General features: G+C 36.4%; 1 protein-coding gene across 1 annotated transcript in view; it reads right to left on the reverse strand.

Annotated features, from left to right (window-relative positions):
- Positions 1-9,032: 9,032 nt before the first annotated feature.
- The window catches only part of DGL1 (dolichyl-diphosphooligosaccharide-protein glycosyltransferase 48kDa subunit family protein), a 69,596-nt gene continuing 56,075 nt past the window's right edge, over positions 9,033-22,553 (reverse strand). The window contains exons 8-13 of the mRNA XM_089438344.1: positions 11,675-11,750; positions 11,476-11,547; positions 11,211-11,336; positions 10,927-11,031; positions 9,577-9,660; positions 9,033-9,403 (exon numbers count right to left, since the gene is read on the reverse strand). Coding sequence (XP_089294470.1) covers positions 9,356-9,403; positions 9,577-9,660; positions 10,927-11,031; positions 11,211-11,336; positions 11,476-11,547; positions 11,675-11,750 — 511 coding nt within the window. The 3' untranslated portion in view covers positions 9,033-9,355. The remainder of the gene's footprint in view (positions 9,404-9,576; positions 9,661-10,926; positions 11,032-11,210; positions 11,337-11,475; positions 11,548-11,674; positions 11,751-22,553) is intronic.

Here is a 22,553-nt window from a genome sequence, read left to right on the forward strand (position 1 = left end):
TTGGACAATGGACTCCATCACCTGAGTGTTTTGACACAGCCTTTGTGTAAAATTTCCCTTAGCAAGTATCCCCTCAAACTCTAGATCTAACTTAAGGGTGGTCATCTACAACAAATATTTCTATGTAGTTTTCCTATGGTTGGGTGGAGAGTTGAAGTCCCTCCTTCAATTTCCAACGATCTTAATTTATTCAGATAAGTATAAAATTGTGCCTAATTGGGTTTTAGGTTGTGAGAACCTTTCTCTGACGATGAATGCTAATATGATCATGTATATTCATGTGTAGATGATTGAATGTTGTATTATACACTTACTATATCTATCTTAGATATTATGGATTCAATGACTAGTAGCGCCATGGATTTTGGTTTTTAGGTTGTGATAACCTTTTTCTGACATGGATGCTAATATGATCATGTATATTCATGTGTGGATGATTGAATGTTGTTATTACACTTACTATTGGCTATCTTGGATATTATGAATTCAATGACTAGTAGCACCATGGACTTGTTCATGATTTATCAGTTATTGGTATGCTTGCGTTGAGTGCCTATATGGTCATAGTTGCAGGTTCATATCTTGTGAATATTGTGATAAATTGTAAATATTTGCAAAATTGTGCTAGTTTTTTATTGATTAGCTTATATCTCAAATGAATTCACTCATAATCAACCATGTAAAGGAAATAAATAAACAAAATGCTTAATAATTGAGTTGCAATCTTACTTCACGTCTTAGAGGCCCATCCAGAGGACTTGGGCATCCCTTTTAGAAAAAAAATCATTAGAGGCAATTGTCCTTATCTAGAGAAAATTCTTGCATTTTCCTCGTTGCTTTCTCCTTAGCATTCCTGCAGAATGATCTGATGTTTTGGGGTATCTCGAGGTTACATGGCTAGCACCCCTTTGTGGAGGTCAAATTACTGCGATACATATTGCTCTTCCTTTTAACAAGTATTTTTATGAGCATCCAAGTATGCTCGAGAGCACCTATATTTTTGCATGATCAAATGTTTCTAGGGCCAAATTTCCTTGTGTTGGATACAAATATCCAGATGTGAAAAGGGAAAGATGTGAAGTGGAAGGACAGATGGCCAAATATTTGTGGGATTACTTTAGGTTTGGTTTCATTTGAGATCCCAGGATCCAAATGTGGACAAGGGTGCATCCATCCATGAAAGCCAAGATGGGCACCAAGCTGGTTTCCCTCAAACATGAGATTTATCCAGAGATTCAGAGGTTTGGGATTTATGAAGAGTGAACAGAGTTGGAATGCCTGCATGTGTAGTTAACTAGATATAATGAGAAAACCTCACAAAGCACGAAGGGGTAGGCTTGGTGAGGCCCAAGCACCAAAGTCGACATGGAAAGTGTCATTGGACCTAGTAGTGGCTTCATGGATGCCACATAGGGACCCTCGTGATGTAGACCCGCTTTTGTGATAGTGTGGCAATGCCACATGGGTCAGGTAGAAGCCACATGGACGCAACATGGTATTTCATTGTTGATGTGGTTCTTTATGATTGGCTAAACTTTAGATGAGCACAACTTTCAATCTAGGAATCAAATTGAGATAAAATTTATATCATCGAAAACCTCTTGAAGAGTTATACACAATTGTGAATTTTCTTTGGTTTTTGATGAAGTTGGAAAAATAGGAATTTTCTAATTGCATCTTCATAACATACCATGGAGGTCGGATTAAATTCTACACGTAAGACCTCCCACAACCTAAAAAGTACAAGGGGTGGGAGGGAGTGTTACAGGAAACTCAAGCATGATTATCAAATTGATGCCTTGAAAATTAACCTCATTTGATAGTAAACTTGCATCTATACTAACTCATACTTAGAAGGAAGTCTACAATCTCCAATAAGTCTTGTTCTACCAAGTCTTACGAGATCACAATCATGAAGTTGATATTCCATCTAATGAGGTTATCACACCCAAAATTGGGGAGCTTTAAAAATGTGGATTTATACTATTAACCAATACCTTAATTCTCCTAGGTCATGCATATGAAGGCACTAACATAAAAATTCATGCAACATATGTCACAATGCCATGACTACTAGATTTCAAATGATGCAACTAGAGATGAAAGAACCTATCCATCCCCCTCTCGCATGCATGAACTAATATCTAGTAAATCTATTGAACATATCAACAAGGTTTATTAAAGTTGAGGTGGATTTTGATATGGGAAAAGCGAGCACTATAGTTTGGAGTAAGGTTATTACAGTGGAAAATTGCCTCGTGAGAGTTTCCTCAACGTTTGGATGATTTTCTAGAACTTCTATTTGTAGTTTTGGAACTTTTATTTTGTTTGGGATTGGAAATTCTCATATTAGAAATTTATGGACCTTTAGTGCTTTAGTAATGTCATGTGGTTTGTGATGCAATAAGGTTCCACCCGTATTTTTGTTTTAGGGCCTTTTTGAGTGAAAGTTAAGGTCCTTATCTCCTCTTAGGGTCTAGCAAAATTGCTTCATTCTTTTTAATGTACCCATGGACCATAGGGAAGCCCAGGAAGTTCAAATAGTCCTTTGAAGAAATGAATGATCAATTCAACGTAACATAACTTATCTCTTATTTGTGACTACATAAGTACAAAAAAATGAGCATCAATGCTCTTCTAAAAATGCCATAATTTCAAACACTTTGGTTTAGTTAAAAAAACAAATAGATACATTGCACAAAAAATGCAGCATTCAACGGAATTCAATCATCTTAGTTGTCCTCAATTTAAGCAAAGGATCCCAAACATCGTCTTCCCATCATAGGATGTTTACAAACTTAGTTTAAAAGGAATTCAAGGAGGAAGATACAATTCACCAAATGATAGAAGACATGGATCTCAAAAATTTGGAGTGTTTCCTTCCAACGTGGGAAAGGAAGAATCCAATAGTCATTATCCTTTAAATTTTATGTTTTTTAAAGCTTGGAGTTTTGTGTGTTTTCCTAAGAACATATTTTGGGACGTTTTGTTTGTGGACACTTGCATGATTTGTTTTCAACATATAAGTGTTGCCAGTTTTATTTGTAAACTCAAGACAACATTTTTGTACTCCTTTTATTTAGCTTTTCCATTGGGATAGTGATGAAATACCAATTTAAATACTTTTGGGTGTATTTATTGAGCTCCTTAACATTCTTCAAATTAGTTCTTGGGTTTAACTTTACTCAATGCTTGGCTTCCTTAGCAAATCTCTAGGTCATTGGTTAGCCAACCAATTTTAGAATACCACTCCATAAAAGTAAAATCTAGCTTATTCTAATCCTAGGTTGATTTTGCAAAATTGTTCATAAGGCATTTTGTTAAGGAATTGTTAAGTTTTAACTATAGGTTCTATCTATGGATCTCTCCGGAATCCTACAAGTTTACATTCCATTGATTTTGTTCTTTGAACCTCTCACAAATTGACAAATTTCGTGTTCTTTGATTACAACAATAACTTGAATGATTATCTTAGATCATTGAACCAAGGATTGCATTTTGTTTGAAAGCTTCAACATTGATATTTAACCCTCCGTTTACAAAACCACCCATTTCTTTGTAACATGCCAAAAGGCCTCAATACTAAAACTAACATAGGCCTAGATGCCCAACATAGGCTCGATACAAATCTATTGTGCACTTGTTTGACTTTGCCTAAAAGGTACCTAGTTCTCGAGGATAATGCGCATAGCATAATACATTCTATATTCGATATCATCTGAAAGCATTCACATATTTCATTGTTAAAACATATTATACATAACAACAGACATTTATTAAAAGGCCATAGGTAGCCACTACTTCACACCTGAGCTACTATGAAGCAACCAGGGCAAAAGTTTACTTATTGGTATTCTTTGTCATAGATATCTTAAAATAGCATTGTATGATACACACTAGACAAAAGAAACTACCATAAAGCCCAACATTAAGAAATTAGTGCATATTCACATAGCGCCCTCTAATAACACTCACTCCACATATAGGATTATCCTCAAGCCAACACTTACACCAACATGACTAGTGATTCTAGTGTATAGATCCCGACAAACCTACACCAATAAAGACCTTGTTTAAGCAATGTAGTGTGTCAGGAGTCTTATCATTAGAACTCCTATACATATTTATGCAAAAATAATAGCTCAAAGATGATAATGAGGCCAACATGAATAAAGCTTGCTACAGTCCCAAGCTCATATGCTCATTAAAACAAATCTCCATGGGTTTCCAACAACATCTAATAATGTTCCTTTGGCAACCTAACTAAGACTAATCATGTGTTTCCCTCTTGTCACATCATCACCCCTTATATTGTTCTGAGGCAAGTCATCATCACAGCCATTTTATACCATTACATTCATGATATCACACCGTGGCAATACTTTGACCGCCTTGAATAATGATTGAAAAGTACATTTTTGGCTTTTGTAGTAAGACATGTATCTAAAATCAGGGCATCGAGATCATTCTAAAGAGTGTATTGACACTTTTCCCCAAATGGAAAATCACCATGTGGCAAAGTGTTCACCTTTTTTGTCATTTTGTTCCCCTCTTTTCACATCATAGTACCCTCTTGTTCATAAGTGAGCCTTTGACACATCCACTCTATATAATTCTATTAGTGAAATTACATATTCTGAGATTGCTTTGATATGTTAGCATAGTGAAAGTTTAAAATACTTAACCATCATTCTCTAGTTGAGCTTTGGTCATGTTTTCTACCTAATACATTTTTTTAAGGTAATGAAATTTGTATGTCATTTATGCCAATAATTTTCCTCACATGCATGTTTTTGCGCACATCCAAACACATCACTGCTTTTAAGAAATGGTAATGCACTATTTCATATCAATGTATTAGAATTGTTTTATCCACGACTCTAAGCATGGAAGGCAAACTAATTAGGGAGCAAACTTCTAGAAACAAGAGTTTTGATATGGAGATATTATGTGCTAAAAAACCTGAATTTATCGAACTTAAAGCTATTAAGATTGTTCAATAATGAAATACTTGCAAAATGACACATTTATTCAATGATTACATACTCCATTATATACATATATATATATATATATATACACATATATATATATACATATATATATATATATATATATACACACACACACACATATATATATATATATATATATATATATATATATATATATATATATCCTACAATCTAGTTTTAAGATTATTTTCAAGGAAAAATAAAGAGAGACATATTTATGTTTACTATTTCATACTCATTTTTTGGAAATTTTCACATGTGGATAATCTTTTATTTGATCAGCATTATGACCTTTTCTCCAACTTTCTAACCATGGTCAAAAAGCTCAATGGGACAAAATTTGTGTATCCTAACCCTTTTGATAAAGCACATACATGTACCATAGACAACCAAACTATCCACACTGCACATCTTAAAACTCAAACATCCTCGTCATATTAAGCAAATGAAACCTCAATTATGCCCATTTTTGCATGCACAACTTAATGTAACCAATTTGTGGTCACATGACTAAGTCAAAGCATTTTTAGTGCTCAAACATAGGCTCAAACACCCCACAAGGTACAAATTGCATTTAACTAAAGTTAACTACTACACCTAAAAATAGATGGAAGACCAAGAAAATTTGATGTTGCACAAATGTAATGCATCTCAATGAACAAGATCAGTTACAAGTCTCGGGTAGATTCGGTGTAATAAATGTCCCTCTTTTGTGGCATCTAAGCCAAAGGTAAGCCCCCCTCCTTTAACAAAGAGTTATTTGACAACCACAAAATCAATGTTTTTTTAATGAAAATTATGTTAAGTACATTGCAAGGTACTTCAACATAGCAACAAAATGTGTATGTTCCAAACTTTCATTAACTAGCATTAAGTAAATTCAATGTAATACATACCACTCTGCCATAGCATCTAAGCCAAAGGCGTGTTATTTTTGTAAATAAACAAGAAAATTTGCAAAACATGATTAAAAATAAATTCATTGAACTCGTGTAAAAGATATGTTTTCATTACAATGAAGTCATTTGGTAGAATAGGATTGATTTTGATTGATTCTTTTTCGTGTTGATGGCTAGGTAGTTGTCTTATCAATTATGTAACTGTGTTATTTAATTAGTATTAACTATCATTTTATTAGTCATTTATAAAGTGCTTGCCTAGTTCTCAAAGATAATATTCTGGTTACAAAGTTTATGCATCCCAAATTAAATTTGCGAGAAATAATATTGAAACCCGTGATTTGGAATAACCATAAACTTCTTGAAAAACATAAAAATGATGCTAAGGAAAATTAAAATCATGAAACAATAATATCTGCTTGAGTTTAGATTTCATACATCATCCCACTTGAATTTGAATTTGTAAATATTTAACTATGTATATTTCTTTGGAAAGCCTAAAATTCAAATCTTTGAAAAAAAATATACTCTTCTTTCTATTGTTTTGTGTTCCTGAAAAAAAAAATTTATTAAAAGAACCTTACGCTGTGCTTTATATGAACTTTCTTAAAAGAATATAAATAAAATAAAATTGTTTATATTTGTCCTCTTTGTTTCATCAAAACTAAAATTGTCTCCTTTCTCCTAGAGTTTCTGAATAATCAAAGAAGATCATGAAATACTAAAAATTGACCTCATCTTGATAAAAAATGTTTTTGTTTCAATGTAGTTTGTATTTCTAATGGTGGTTCTAAGAGAATCAGCAATTGATCTGGTTTCATACTCGTGACACGAGGTTGATTCCAACCACCACTGCTATAACCTCTAACTGACTACATACGCCCTTTTTGCAGACATGGTTTATTTTGGAGGGGGGGGGTTGAACCTTGGATCTCACAGTTTACATCATACTTCATAACACTGTCATCACCAATTAAGCTGCCTCTGGGGGGTTAATGGTAGCCTTATTTAAATTGTTGTGTCGGTTTCTTTAAGTGGCAACAATTTTTTCCTGTTTGATTGACACTGACAAAAAGTGTCTTTGATTTATTTTTCTTAATAATAAAACATTCCCCCCACAAATATTGAAAGAAACCTTTTCAACCAAAATAATGAAAAATAAAAAATCATCCAAAATCAAATCGATCGTACTTTCTCATTATCGTACATTCCAAGATGCACTACAAAATTTACAGTCCAAGATTTTAATACCCCTCTAATACCATGTTACCTTTGGTATTACCTCTCTAAATATACAGGAAAGCTTATAAACATAATTGGACAAAGACTCGTGTAAAAAGACATGTTTTTATTATAAACATGATTGGCCAAAGACTAATGTAAAACACATGGAAAGCTTATAAACATGATTGGACAAAGACTCGTGTAAAAGACATGTTTTTTATTACAATGGGATCATTGATAGGATGTGATTGATTTCCTTCTACGTTAATCACTAGATAGTTGGGTTACCAGTAATTAACTTCTTTATGTGAATAGCATCTATCATTTTATTAGCCACTTCTATAAACATGACTTGATTACATGAAACACACCCTATATTCTAACGAGGTATTCTAACGAGGTAGGCCCCTCCCTCCTTTAACAGATGGTTATTTACAACCGAAAAATTAAAAATGAATTGTAATAAAATTCTTAAAGAACCTTGCAAGGTTCTTTCATATATCATCAAAGCTGTGCATGTTCCAAATAAACTTTCTATCAACTCAACAGTAAATTATAGCAGACCACCTCATGGAAAACTATAACAAAATTATAATATTGACTTTATCTAAATTTATTGAAGTGTGAATTGACCTTTCCAACTAAACGGATGGAGGATAGAATGTAGGCAATCTGGTTTGACATTTTGAGAGGTGAGATGATCTATGAAGCAATCGTACCACTGAGAACACTTCCATGGTTTGTAAGAACACAAATGGCAAGGATAACGGGATATGGCTTCATGCATTGGATCACATATTACCTCAACATATATTCCAACCATATATTCCAACGAATGTCAGAGACGTGCCTGTTCAAAAATCATTTCTCATTATTGAGATAATCATGACCTCTCACTATTTCTGAGGAATAACTGTCATTATAACTGCAGTATATCCTTACCATGTCTGGTAAAGTGAAACCTGGGTTGCAAAAATTACTGAAGGTGCCGGTAAACAGTCTGTTAACTGTAATCAGTAGGTATTTTGTGAGCGTTAGAGAAATGGCAGACGAGAATGTTCCACCCATCCACTGGCTACTACTGAAAGGTGAATAACTGATTCTCAAGAATTAGATTAAAAAAAATTGGAGTATAAGCCTCATAGCATTGTTCCCAATAATCAGGGTGGAAGTGCATGATTGTGTGCAAGCAGACCACTTTAACTAAATAAGAATAAGCTCTTAGCTTCTATGCCCCGATAAGTATATACTAGGAGAATAGTTTCTGAAAAGGATCAGAGAATGGCATTAGGCAAGGGTGGTCAACGGCCCATGAGTGAGTATAAGTCAGTGCCAAAAAGTTAAAAACACTATCTGGTGTTGTAGTGGTAAAAGAGGAGCTAATAAATGTAAATGGTGCAAGCAGGTGGACTCAATCTATAGAGGGCATATTGGCATGAGGGGCATAGCAAAGTCCACATAAAACCGTGCACTACTTCTGAGTATTACAGTCAAGTGAATCAATTTAGAAAATATGCAAGTTAAATGTCGTCTAGGTTTTGTGGACTAGGTCATGTAGTTAATATGGGAATATTGGCCAGACATAGAAGTGTTCTTTATTGCACTCCTTTTATCAGTTGACAGAAAAGGTCTCCCAAAAAGACGGATTTCTTGGGAATGATGAGATAAAAAAAGCATGATTATTTGTAAAGGTTTCCTTCTACCTAGATGTCGGTTGTCACTTTTAAGTACTAAGAGTCTTGGGAACTGTGAGCCGCCATCATTGTGGGTGTTGCTTTTGCTTATATTTAATATTCCAATAATTTTTATACATACATACAGCTGATAATGTGTGGTTGTAAAGTGCATTGACACCCTTGTCTGGAAGCACCTAAACATCTATAAAGATTAGACGAAAGGTCAAATCTTGCTTTCAAGCAGATGAATTTTCACAAATGAAAATGTAATCATACATGAGATCAAATAGAATACTATCCTGCCAAAATTTCATTTCTCAAGCAGATTCAGCTTGTCCCAGAATTGGAGGAAATTCAAATTACACTGAACAGAAAATTCATCTAGGGAAAATTTAGATGATACATATAAAAGCAATGGCCAGTTTAGCCTATGGTCCAACATTAAGAATTATAATGTTGCTCAACATCCTCCTCATAACTCTCTATGCTTCTTTTACCAGTAACCCGCATTCTAGTACAGAGCCCTTTCTATCACCTTGCTTTATTTATGATATAAGAAGAACAAACCAAAAATAAAGAAACCTGTCATCTGCAAAAAGTTGAGAACAACAACCATTTAACCATCATGCCATGAACTGTAAGTAATATAAATACAATCTATTGTCCACATGAAAAAAGCCAAATTAACAAAAGTAGCATATGGACTTTGACCTGAAAGACAAACAAAAATAACTGCAGAGAAGTTTAAAAGTGATTGCATACCATGGAAAATGCACCTCCATAATATGGATAGGCAGCTTTAATGAACCTTTCATATTCGTTGTGCCTGAAAGGCCTTACAGGAATCTGTACAATAACCAAAAGTAGAACCAGTTAGAGCATTTTTTAATTCATATATGATGAAAGAAATATAATTGAGGCCAGCACCAAGTAATGTTCCCAAATAACAAGTTTTCAAAATAACAATATTTAATCATTTTTCTAACAAAAAGACCCCTTTGTTGGGTCTGCAACACTCCAAAATGGTATGTATATACTATGAAGACAATAGGCAAACTAAGCAATTCCTCAATATTTTCTCATCATAAACTGGCTGACATACACAAAGAATGTCTCCAATTGAGCTATATATGTTTCAACACCTCTAATAGGGCATACTGAGTGATACATAGAGAGTCCACCTAGATTTTGTAAGATATAAAGCTTGACCAACCACTACACATGGTCGAGATAAAGACTGTTTATGCATTGCAATCGGAACTCTGTTTATGCGTAAAAGCCTAAAAAATTAAGGCCAAAGTAGCATGTTTAGGCAATACTCATCCTTTCAATGTGTTGAGATTTTCATTGAAAAAGGAAATGTTTACGTCACAACAATTGTGTCTGAAGCAACTGTAAAGATTGTTCTATGAAAGTCATCTCAAGACAAAAAGAAGAATTAAGGGTTACATCTGACAATAAGATGTTAATTAGTTGTCAGTTAAATTCATAATTTAAAGAAACTGTGGATTAAACCACTTTGACCACATCAATTTGTCATTCATTGTATAAATGGACAAGTTGATTTGTAGTCAGAAGTAGGTGAGTTGTTCTAATGGTGTCAAGACATGTGATCATGAAAAGATCTGCTTTTCTGGAATCTACGAGTCAAAGACGGAAAGGCAGGAGACTTGATAGTTGTAAATTATAATCTAGTACTGTCTCTATGGTTGTGGATAAGAAACACAGAGATCGCTAAATATTTTCACAACTTACAGACATGTTGCTTAAAAATATCATTTGTAATTATAATTCCTACTTTTCTTATTTGCATTATTGAGTCACAAGTAGGTGAGTTGTTCTAAGGGTGTCAGGACATGTGATCATGATAAGATTATAAATATCCTTTTTACAGCCTAGTCTGCTTTTCTGCAATCCACAAGTCAAAGACACAGAAAGGCAGAAAGAGACTTGATAATTATAATCTAGAGCTGTCTCTATGGTTGTGGATAAGAAACACACACATCACTAAACATTTTCACAACTTACAGACATGTTCCTTAAAAATATCATTTGTAATTCAATTTCCTACTTTGCTTATTTGCATTATTGAAATTTTAGCTATGACAATACCTGCTTGCTCAGAGAGAGACTTGTGTAACCAACCCTTTGATACTCAATTTTAAATTGGAAAACACCATAAACGTCAGGAACTTGGAACGAAACAGAATATAATCCCTGACACAAGAAAGACTTAACATGATCAGAAGGTTGTTCCAAAAAATTGCCTAAAATCAACAACCACCAGACTGACAATCGTTGCAGCAACGTGAAGGAATTTCCTAGCTGTAACAAGACTTGTCTATCTATTCTACAATTGTACATTTTCCTAAAGATAGCCTATAATTAATCCATACTTCATTGTCATGTGACAACGTCTTCAGAACATAAGGACTCATCATGTAAAACTGCACTTGCACGTCATCTGCAATGTAAGGCTTCCAATCCTTTCCAGTCCATTCATAAATTTCAACGGAGTATTCCTGTGCAAGAATGTAAACCTTTAAAATTCTATTCCACGAAGACAGCCTCAAACACTAATTCTCAAGAGTAATATGCTCAAAGGATTGAAACTTTGGCATAAATCAATGTATATATTTGCATACAAGGTTTTATACCAACCAGTTGATCAGTGATTCGATACATAGCAGGTTCAAAAGTCTCCCCAACTTTATGATGCTGAACATTTACAGCCTGCAGTTGAAATTTTCAAATATAAGACTCAGAGAGATAGATCATACATTGAAGGCCAAAAAATATCTGTATTTTTGTCTTATCAAACATCATTGCTAAATTTGAAATAATAAACCTGTGAACCCACCTTAAGATGACCCCTTTCATGGAAAACCCACTTGCTTAATTCAGACACAAACTGCTCATTGCCACTTTTTGCATGCCTGTATAGATAAAACTGAAAAATCAAATTCTGCATAACAGAAAGCTAATCTTCTAAATTCCAAGTAGACTGCAAGCTGCCCATCTTTTAGGAAAATAACCGTAATCCTTAGACCACCCAGAAACAATTATGGAATTAATTATTATAAACGATATGCTGCTAAAATTCAAACATCATCATACATTTCTGATTCAATTGTCATAAAGATATAAGTTTATCAACCGTAATATTGAAACCAAACACTCTGGCAAGAAATGATATATCAATTATCTACAAGGACAAGGTCGAGTTTATATTTCTAAATAATGGGCAACCATACCCTGAGGCAGAAACATCAGTGTAGGTAACTAGTGTACATATGGAGATTTAAAAAGCATGGTTTTAAGAGGTTTCTCATTTAGGCCATTTCACCTAGCTTGCTAAGGGTATGGATATACTTTCACCCCAGAAGCATTTGTTGTGGAATCATGGCGTCACAACTGCTACCATTCCCAACAGAAACTTGCATTGATACATTGGTTTGTGTATGACTGTCTACATCAATCAACAACACCAAGGCAAGGAAACAAATAAGCTGCTTTACTCATACACACTGTTCTCTGATAGCAGACAGCATGTTTTGTCATACATAAATTCTATGACAAACTTACCAGACTAGCACAATCAATTATATTGCAGTTCTGGCTCTGCTTAAATTTCTGAGAAAACTTTCGAAATTCTTAGCATATCTTTAGGTTGTGAGCATCAGAGTTTTCCCCTAGCAATCAATCAGATACCAGCAATCTCTATCCCTAAGCATAAGCACAAATTTATGTACATCACAAACATCTACAGAAGTTCAATGCAATGTTGCGTGGCTGAATAAAGCAAAAGAATATTTCAAGATTTACAATATTGACAATGATAATAAAATAGATTAGACACGCTTCCATGAAAATGGAAGGCGAAGCATATAATTGGTATATGTAGTGGAAGAAGACAACAATCACTATCAGTTGGACAAAATTTAAGGATGCATTCTTTAAAAGATTCCAAGGTGTAAAGGAAGACGAGTTCTTTTCAACACTCATCAGATTGCAACAAAAAGGAAATGTGGATGAGTACACTCGAAAATGGGAGACCTTAGCAACACGAGTACCTGGTTTATCAGAATCTTGACTAATTCAATCGTACATCTCCGGACTTAAAAACTCATCTACGAGTAGAACTTGAGCTTCATGACATTACGTCAATAGAAGTAGCAAGACAAAAAGCAAAAGTTGTTGAAAAGAAATTTGAACAGATATTGTGGTCAAAACCGGAAAAAGTATATTCGAGATGAAGAATGCCCTAGTCTGTGAATACAAATAATACAAGATATGTTCCACCACATCTTCGGGAAGGCGAAAAATCTAATGTGGAAATGCAAAGGATAAAAGAAGGCAAATGCAAACATTGTGGCGAGAAGTGGGACCCTAAACATAGGTGTGCTAAAGGAAAAGAATCAAAGAACCTATCTAACTGTGAAGCAACTAATGATTCAAATAGTGACGAATAAGACATAGAAGGAATAGAAGATGCCCCAGAATTCTCTCCAGAATTAGATGATGGAAGTATTCCACAAGTGTCACTATCAACTATGACAGGTATATCACAACCCCAAACTCTAAAATTGAAAGGACATATAAAGAAGAACAACGTAGTGGTTCTCATCGACTTTGGTAGCACCCACAATTTTTTAGATGCAACCATGGCAAAGAGACTCAACATTTTCTCATTCCCCTTGCCCAATATGAAGGGGATGGTAGCCGACGTAAGAAGATTGAAAAGGTAGGGAAATGCCATAAGGTCAAATTGCAGATTCAAGACTTTAATTTAGAATCCTCGTTCTTCATTGTACCATTAGGAGGAGTAGATGTGGTCTTAGGTATCCAATGGCTACGAACCCTAGGCACTTACTCTGCCAACCATCAAGAGTAGTTCATAAGCTTTAACTGGGAAGGGCAGAGGTACAAGTTATATGGATTCCAAGCACCAGAGAATCAAATCGTGTCGTCATCCCAAATGATGAAGATGATTCGGAAAGGAGCACTAGCTTATGTAGTACAATGTCACCAGTTAGAAATGTTATCTGCAAACATGATCAACGAAGAGTCACTAGAAGTACAAGAGCTAATTCAAAAGCATGAAAAGGTATTCCAAGACCTGCCCATGAAAATGCCTCCTAATAGGGAAATCGAGCATACAATAGAAGTCAAAGCAGGATCAGACCCCATCAACATCAAGCCGTATCGATATCCACATCACCAAAAGACCGAAATTGAGAGATTAATCCAAGACCTTTTAAAATGTGGGATCATCTCGAAAAGTAAGAGTGTATGTTGCTCCAGTGGTATTGGTAAGGAAGAAGGATGGATCATTCAGGCTATGCATTGACTATAGAGGATTAAACAAAGTAACAATTAAAAACAAATTCCCAATTCCCTTTATCGACGAAATGTTGGATGGACTACATGGCGCAAAATACTTCCCAAAATTGGACTTAAGGTCAGGCTATTACCAAATCATAATCAAGTTGGAAGACATAACAAAAACGGTGTTTCGAACACACGAAGGTCACTATGAATTTAAAGTAATGCCCTTTGGGTTAACCAATGCACCAACAACATTCCAAGCCACTATGAACGAGTTATTCCGTCCATATCTTAGGAAGTTTGCATTAGTATTCTTTCATGATATTTGAATTTACAGTAAAACTTGGAAGGAGCACCTACAACATCTGGGTAAAGTTCTTACACTACTGAAAGAGAATCAGTTCTACGCCAAGAAATCCAAAAGCACCTTTGGGAAGGAAGAAGTAGAATATCTCGGACACATAATATCCCATGAAGGAGTAAAAGTGGACCCTAATAAAATCAAAACTAGTGAATATATCCAAGCTAAGAGGGTTCTTAGGATTGACTGGATATTACCGAAGATTTATTAAAAACTATGCACATATAACTGCACCTCTAACAAACCTTTTAAAGAAGAATTCATTTCAATGGAATGAGGAAGCAGGAAGGTGTTTTGAAGAACTAAAGGAAGTTATGTCTAATGCCCCGGTATTGGCAACTCCAGATTTCTCTAAACCATTTATCATCGAGTGTGATGCTTCTGGATTCGGTATAGGCACAGTGTTAATGCAAGAAGGGCATCCAATAGCTTTTGAAAGCAAGAAGCTCAATAAAAGAGAACGTCTTAAGTCCACATACAACAAGGAAATGCCGGCTATTATGCACACATTGGCTAAGTGGAGACAATATCTTTTGCGAAGTAAGTTCTCCATTCGAACAAACCATAACAGACTCTAGCACATCCTTCAACAAAAAACACTTTCCGAAGAACAACAAAAATGGATTGAAAAAATTGTCGCCTTTGACATGGAGATACTACATAAAAGGGGAAAAGACAATGTAGTAGCAAATGCCCTGTCTAGGAAGGACGAAGAACCAGCACTACTTGCAGTCTCGGTTGTTGTTCCTGAATGGCTTAATGAGATTTGAAGTGAGTATGCTAAGGATCCAAAAATAATTGCGATAATCAATAACCTTCCAGACAACTCAAAATTTGAATGGAAGAACGACATTCTATGGTACAAAGGAAGAATCTATCTGAATTCAAACTCCAAGTTTAAATCCAAGATACTCAAGGAGTCACATGATTCACTGTCAGTCGGACATGTAGGATTCTTTAAAACTTACTACAATGCATGTCAATCATTCTTTTGGAAGGGGATGAGTCGCGATATTCAGAAATATGTAGCAGAATGTGACACATGTCAAAGAAATAAAAGTGAAAATATTATGACACCTGGATTACTTCATCCCTTAAACATTCCAAATCAGAAATGGGAAGAAATATCAATGGACTTTATTGAGGGATTACCTGTATCTGAAGGCAAGGATAAGATTTTCGTAGTAGTCGACAGACTCACCAAATATGCTCACTTTATTGCAATGAAGAAATCAGACTCAACTAAACAAATCGTTGAGATATTCTGAAAAAATATTTATAAATTACAAGGTTTTCCGAAAGTTATTGTGAGTGATAGAGATGCCAAATTTAAGGGTCATTTTTGGAAAGAATTGTTCAACCATATAGGAACCTACCTAAATATGAGTTCCGCTTACCAGCCTCAAACAGATGGACAAACAGAGGTTGTCAATAAATGTTTGGAAGCCTACCTACGTTATTATGCTACAGAAAAACAAAATAAGTGGGCTCAGTGGTTGCATCTCGCTGAATGGTGGTATAATTCTACTTATCATACGTTAGCAAAAATGACTCCATTCCAAGTTTTGTATGGGTACGAACCTCCAAAATGGAAGGATCTAGCTATGGCCCAGACAAATCTACCAGCGGTTAAAAACCAACTAGAAGAAACCCAAAAAATCATCCAAACCCTAAAAGAAAATTTAAATAATGCAAGAAAATGTATGAAGCAACAAGCTAACCGAAAGAGAATTTGAAGTTGGAGTATGGGTATTTGTCAAACTCCAGCCATACAAACAGTTGTCCTTGAAACAAAAAGGAAAAAATAAATTGGCACCAAAGTTCTATGGACCATACCAAATCAACAAAAAGATCAGCCAAGTTGCATATAGTTTAAGCCTTCCGGATAAAAGTCGTGTTCACAACGTCTTCCATGTATCCTGCCTTAAAAGGGCACTAGGCGACCATCAATCAGCACAAACAACGCTTCCATCCTTAGATGATGAAGGAAGGGTCATTTTAGAACCAGAAGGTATCATATCCACTAGAGAAAAGAAGCTTCGATCTCGTGTAATCAAGGAATACTTGATCAAGTGGAAGGACTTACCAGAAGAAGAAGCTTCTTGGGAGACTGAAGCATTTCGTCAACAACATCCGTCATTACGTATGCTTTGAGGACAAAGCATTTTTTGGGAGGAAGGCAATGTTATATAAAAATTAGTTAGTTAAGTAGTTATTAGGCAAAGGGCATGATCAAAGATCATGCCCATTCACCAAGAGGCACCCAGGGCGGTATAAAGCCAAGGAACTCCCACAAATTGTAATCATCTTCTATCTTTTAATAATAATAAATATGAATTTGCCAAGTATTTAACTGCGTTTGTGCCAATCTGGTGGTGTGGAAAATGACTCCTTGAGTATCAACTCCATCAAAAGAGACAATTTCAGCACTAGTACATTAAGATCCAAATTGGCTACTGCCAACTCAACACTGTTGTCCAAGTCCATATCAGGAAACACATCCTTTTTGTGCCTAGTTGCCCGACACATCTAAGGCATGTATGGGGCAAATGTTTGGCATGGGTCAATTTTAGGACACGTGCTAGTGTGTCACATGTTTGACACGCACGATACAAACACAGGGCCCCAAAGTGATGTGTCCTGTTATTTAGGTTTTTGGTTGCCCTATTTTGGATGGCGAATAATTCTTGTCCTCAGTTGTCCGATTTTGCAACAAATTTTGTACTATAAATTCAAATATATATTTCTATGCAAATATCAAATGAATAAAACTAAGTTGCAAGATACGGGGAAATAAGTACGAGTTTCCGAAATGGGTACGAAATGTGACCCCCCAAAATTTTGGAAACGGGGAAACGAAATATATATATATATATATGGACATTTAAAAAATATGTGCAATCATAAAGCATACATGATACATTATGATTAAATTGTCATAATGTCAATTCATAAACTATAAGTCTCTAAATTTACATCACAATTACTCATGAATGATCACATAATGAAAATAGCGATATCCAAAATCAACCACGAGAAACTTCTAATTTCTTGTCTTGTGCTTTATTGGGAGTCTCCTCCTGCATAGTCGAATGGTCTTAGTGCTCTTGATTGTATACAAGTTCCATACCCTAGTACCCTACGTGCTCTTCATTATTGGGAGTCTCCCCTACATAGAGGGCTTGGTTCTCTTGATTAAATACAAGTTCCATACCCTAGTACATGGCAAAATCCAATGGAAACATTACAATCCCCCACATCCTGAAATCCTGAAAAAATGATAAGTCTGCTGGATTTTGAGTGAGATCTAATTTTCTACTTTCTCCATATGAAATCTAATGAGAGCAAAACCACTCTCGAACATCTTGAGTCATTTCATGGTAATGTTAATAATTTAAGTAAAGTGACATGAAAGATCATGTCACTTTTACTTTACGAATTTAACATTACCATGAACTGCATATCAACACTAGGGCTATAGTCTTGAACATTAGGTTGTCCCACTCAAAAAAATCGTTTCCAGTCTTCAATAGCTCCCTCTATCACTCCTAAATTAGTAGGGAGCAAAAATTAAAAAATCAAACGAAAAATAAAATAAAAAAACTGATAAAAAGAAAAAAACACTTTATTGCTGAAATGTGGTTGTATGACCTACAAAAGTGTTTCAAATTGTATTGGGCCATGTTTCCCCTACATGAAACGTGGTAGTATGGCCTAAAACGCGTTTCCAAGCCGTACCAAACACGTTTTCGTATCGTTTCTGCCCAAAAACGGGCTCAGGTCCAGTGTTTCATGCAACATAGGAATAAAATCTAATGGGAAATTTTTCAAAATCATCCCATCTTCTCATGCATGCATAATCTAAAAAAGCATGGAAAGAGAGTATAGGTGTTTTCCAAAAGCTTAGAAGAGAGTAGAGTTGTGTCATACCACTTGTGGCAACTAAATCAAATATAGGTGTTTTCCAAAAGCTGAGAAGAGAGGAGAGTGTGTCATACCACTCTTACTGACCCAAAGTCAGTTCCAAAAGAAAGTGAGTTATATCACTCTTATTGACCCGAAGTCAGTTCCAATTGATCCCAGATCAATGTCATCCTAGCATAGGGAGTACAGTAGATACACAATGTGTCCATCGGTACTACTATGGTCCCTATCCTCATTTCCCTACTCATTGGCCAGATGAGAGGTACTTCCCATGAGTCCCAGACTTGGGTAGGATGTCTTGGCAAGACATCCTACCCATAGTCAGCTCCAATTGATCCTAGATCAATGTCATCCTAGCATAGGGAGTACAGTAGATACACAATGTGTCCATCGGTACTACTATGGTCCCTATCCTCATTTCCCTACTCATTGGCCAGATGAGAGGTACTTCCCATGAGTCCCAGACTTGGGTAGGATGTCTTGGCAAGAGAAGGATGAACCACTTATCCTACCTACATGTCGCCACGAAGTATTACCACTATTTTTAGAAACGGTCGGCTTGGAACCGACTCGGCCGAGTTGGTCCGAACCAGAGCCTCCCCCAGCAACCCGTCCTATGAAACGGTTTGGCAGGCCAGGTTGTCTAACAACTTGGCCAGCTCGATAATAACTCGGTCAGCTCGACCGAGCCCGCGCCTACTCAGCCGGGTTGGAAACTGCGGCCCGTTAACTGTTTCAAAGGGGTCCTTCAGGTTGTCGTCTTTGCTTTTTGCATTTCATTACTTCTCCAAGTCCCAACTTAATGTGCTATTAGTTCCTAATTCAATCTTCAACCAGACTTTGACTCTTAAGTTATGAAACGAATCAAATTTGGTTCTCACTAGTTGTGGAATGAGGTGGACACTTGACAGTCATATACCTAAAGAGAACTACATCTACAGCCTTTATTCTTTCAAGATTGAGACACAATTTATATTTTAATATACAGTCTACTATGAGATTCAAGTTTTCAACCTAGATATTATCGTTTGTTCCAGTAATCAGACAAGTCTCTAGAACCTTCTCCAACACAGATAAGATTAATTATACCTAGCCCTATTTATGATGGGGTTTTCACTCATACCTGATCCTTTCTATGAAATAAGCATAGGTTATTTACACCCTTGTTTATTACCTGCTTTCAACCATCTACTTCTATCATTGGTTAAAGGATATGGGAAATACACATATGACACTACCTCTTAATTTCTAATATCTTGTCCTCTTGACTCTTGAGTGAATAATAAATATATGACCAGAATCTTCTGCATATGGAACTTCAGTATGTTCCTTTATAGATTAATTACCTCATGCCATTAGATGTTATAGCTACCTCCATGTTTGGAAACATGAATAAAAATCTTTAAAATTATGTTTTTTATTAAAAAAACAAATATTTAATGTATTTTTTACAACGACCGAGTTATTGAAATCAAGTTGACCGAGTCGATACCGAGTCCAAGTCGGAGTTTTAAAACATTGGGTATTACGGGGGAAAGTTGAATCATCCACCCTGCACATAGCGCACCACTAGGGAAGGGTGAGTCACCCTCTGGTCACTCGTCGCTCCAAGAAGTAGGATAAGCCCCTTGGAGCTCCCAGAGCTCAATGTATGCGTCATACAGGACCCTCATAAGAGGGTCTCTCAACGACTCCTAGTCGTTCTCGGAAAGTCAATAATTTGACCTTTCCCAGGGGCTTCGTCAAAATGTCAACGACCTGCTCATCTGTCCCAATATGATGGAGCCTTATTTCTCCCCGCTATACCATATCCCGAATAAAGTGGTACTTGATATCAATGCGCTTGGAGTGATCATGATATACGGGATTCTCAGATAAATGAATCCCACTCTGGTTGTCGCAGAGGATCATGGTAGTATCCAACGCATGTCCAAACAGCTCACTGAAGAGCTTCCTCAACCAGACAGCCTCACAGGAGGCCATACTTGCGGCAATGTACTCTGCCTCAATGGTGCTCAAAGCCATCAACTTCTGTTTCCTGCTCATCCAGGATATCGAGGCAAAACCCAAAGAGAAATGGCACCCGAAAGTGCTCTTTCGGTCTACCACACTGCTTGCCCAATCAACATCAAAATATCCATGTAGCCTCACATCTCTAGCCGTGTATCTCAACCCATCAGTGATTGTGCCTCGAGGATATCTCAGAAGATTCTTGGCACCAATCCAATGTGAGTGATGAGGCTCAACCATATATTGGCTCAACGTGTTGACTGCTAAACATATATTTGGACGGGATTTCACCAAGAACTTCAATGCTCCTATGAGTTGATGATACTCAAAAGCATTACCCAATAAAGGTCTGGAAACACTACCGCATAACTACTTGAAGTTAAGCTCCATCGGGGTAAGTCACGGGCTTGCAATCCACCATACAAAATCTCTCCAAAATCTTCAACATGTATTTTCCTTGAGATAGGAATATTTTTCTTGGCTTTTCCCAGACCTCTAGCCCTAGGAAATAGTGCATCAGTCCTAGGTCCTTCATCTCAAATTCGGAAGCCAACTCCCTCTTACATTTGTGAATGAGAGGGTCTACACCTGTCAGAAAGAAGTCGTTAACATAGAACACCAGTATGAGAGGCTTATCATCCTCAACTTCACTCTTAGTGAATCCCAACTTCATCAAGTAGCTATCGATCCTCTCATACCAAGCTCGGGGTGCTTGCTTCAGCCCATAGAGGGATTTCTTTAACCTGCATATGTGAGATTCTCGATTATAAATCTCAAACCCCTCGGGTTGTTCCACATAGACTTCTTCTTTAATCGAACCATGCAATAACATGGTCTTGACATCCATTTGATGTAGATTCCATCCTTGCGAAGTGGCAAGGGCTATGATTGAGCGGATGGTGGTGTATCGGGCAATTGGTGCAAAAATCTCATCATAATCTACACCTTCCCTTTGAGAGAAGCCTCGAGCAACAAAACGAGCCTTGTACTTTTTAGCACTTCCATCAGCTCCATGCTTGATTTTGTAAAGCCACTTTGAGGTGACCACTGTTTTTTTCCTAAGGTTTGGGGACCACATCCCAAACATCATTCTTCACGATGGACTCATATTCCTCATTCATGGCATCCTTCCATACTTGATGCTTCACAGCTTCTTCGAACAATGAAGGCTCATTTTGAATGATGGTGCTCATAATGGTCAAGTATCCTTGATACTTGGTTGGCTTCTTACTTCCACAGAAAGTCCCTTTGGGTGCAATATGTCTCTCGGCATCTTCAAGAGTCCCCCTAAGCCATGAGGGCCTCTTCCTAGAAGAGGAAGGCTCTTGCGAAGGGGGATCAATAGGACCCATGGGTTCTTCTACATCGGGCATCGTCTCATCTTCCTTCTCATCTAGCTTCCTAGTGTCAACTTCTTTATCTTTCCTTAGAATAGGAAGATTGTCAACCTTGATAAGAGCCATATCTTCGTCAAAGGTGACATCATGACTTATCTCAACTTCCCTTTGACCAGCGACATAGATTCTATAGCCCTTAGAATGTTCACTATAGCCCACAAAGATTCCCTTCTTTCCAAATGCACCCAATTTGCTTCTTTTCTCTTTCGGCACATGAAAATATACAGGACTTCCAAAAGTTCTAAAATGAGAGATATCAAGTTTCTTACTAGTGAACATTTCTTTGGGAGTCTTGGAATCCAACGCTTGATGAGGGCATTGGTTTTGAACATATACGGCGGTGTTCGCAACTTCGTTCCATAGAAACTTGGGAAGCCTTTGATCATGGAGCATGGCACAAACAACTTCCATAATTGTACGATTCTTCCTCTCTACCACACCATTCTGCTCAGGAGTCTATGGTGTTGTGGTCTCCCTCTTAATGCCAGCTTCTTTGCAAAAGTCATGGAACTCATTGGATTCATACTTAGTCCCATTATCAGTTCTTAAGATCTTGATCCTCTTCTCAATTTGATTCTCCAAGTCTTGCGAGAATAATCATCTATAAAAGTGAGATAATATTGATATCCTCCCAAAGAGTTCACAGGCATCATACCAGATATGTCGGAGTGAACCAACTACAAAATGTCAGAGGTCTTGCTATGGCTAGAGGGGAATGG

Source organism: Pinus tabuliformis, chromosome 9 (genome assembly GCF_031772625.1).
Source record: "Pinus tabuliformis cultivar Carrire ecotype Pingquan chromosome 9, CPIR1, whole genome shotgun sequence".
NCBI lineage: Eukaryota > Viridiplantae > Streptophyta > Pinopsida > Pinales > Pinaceae > Pinus > Pinus tabuliformis.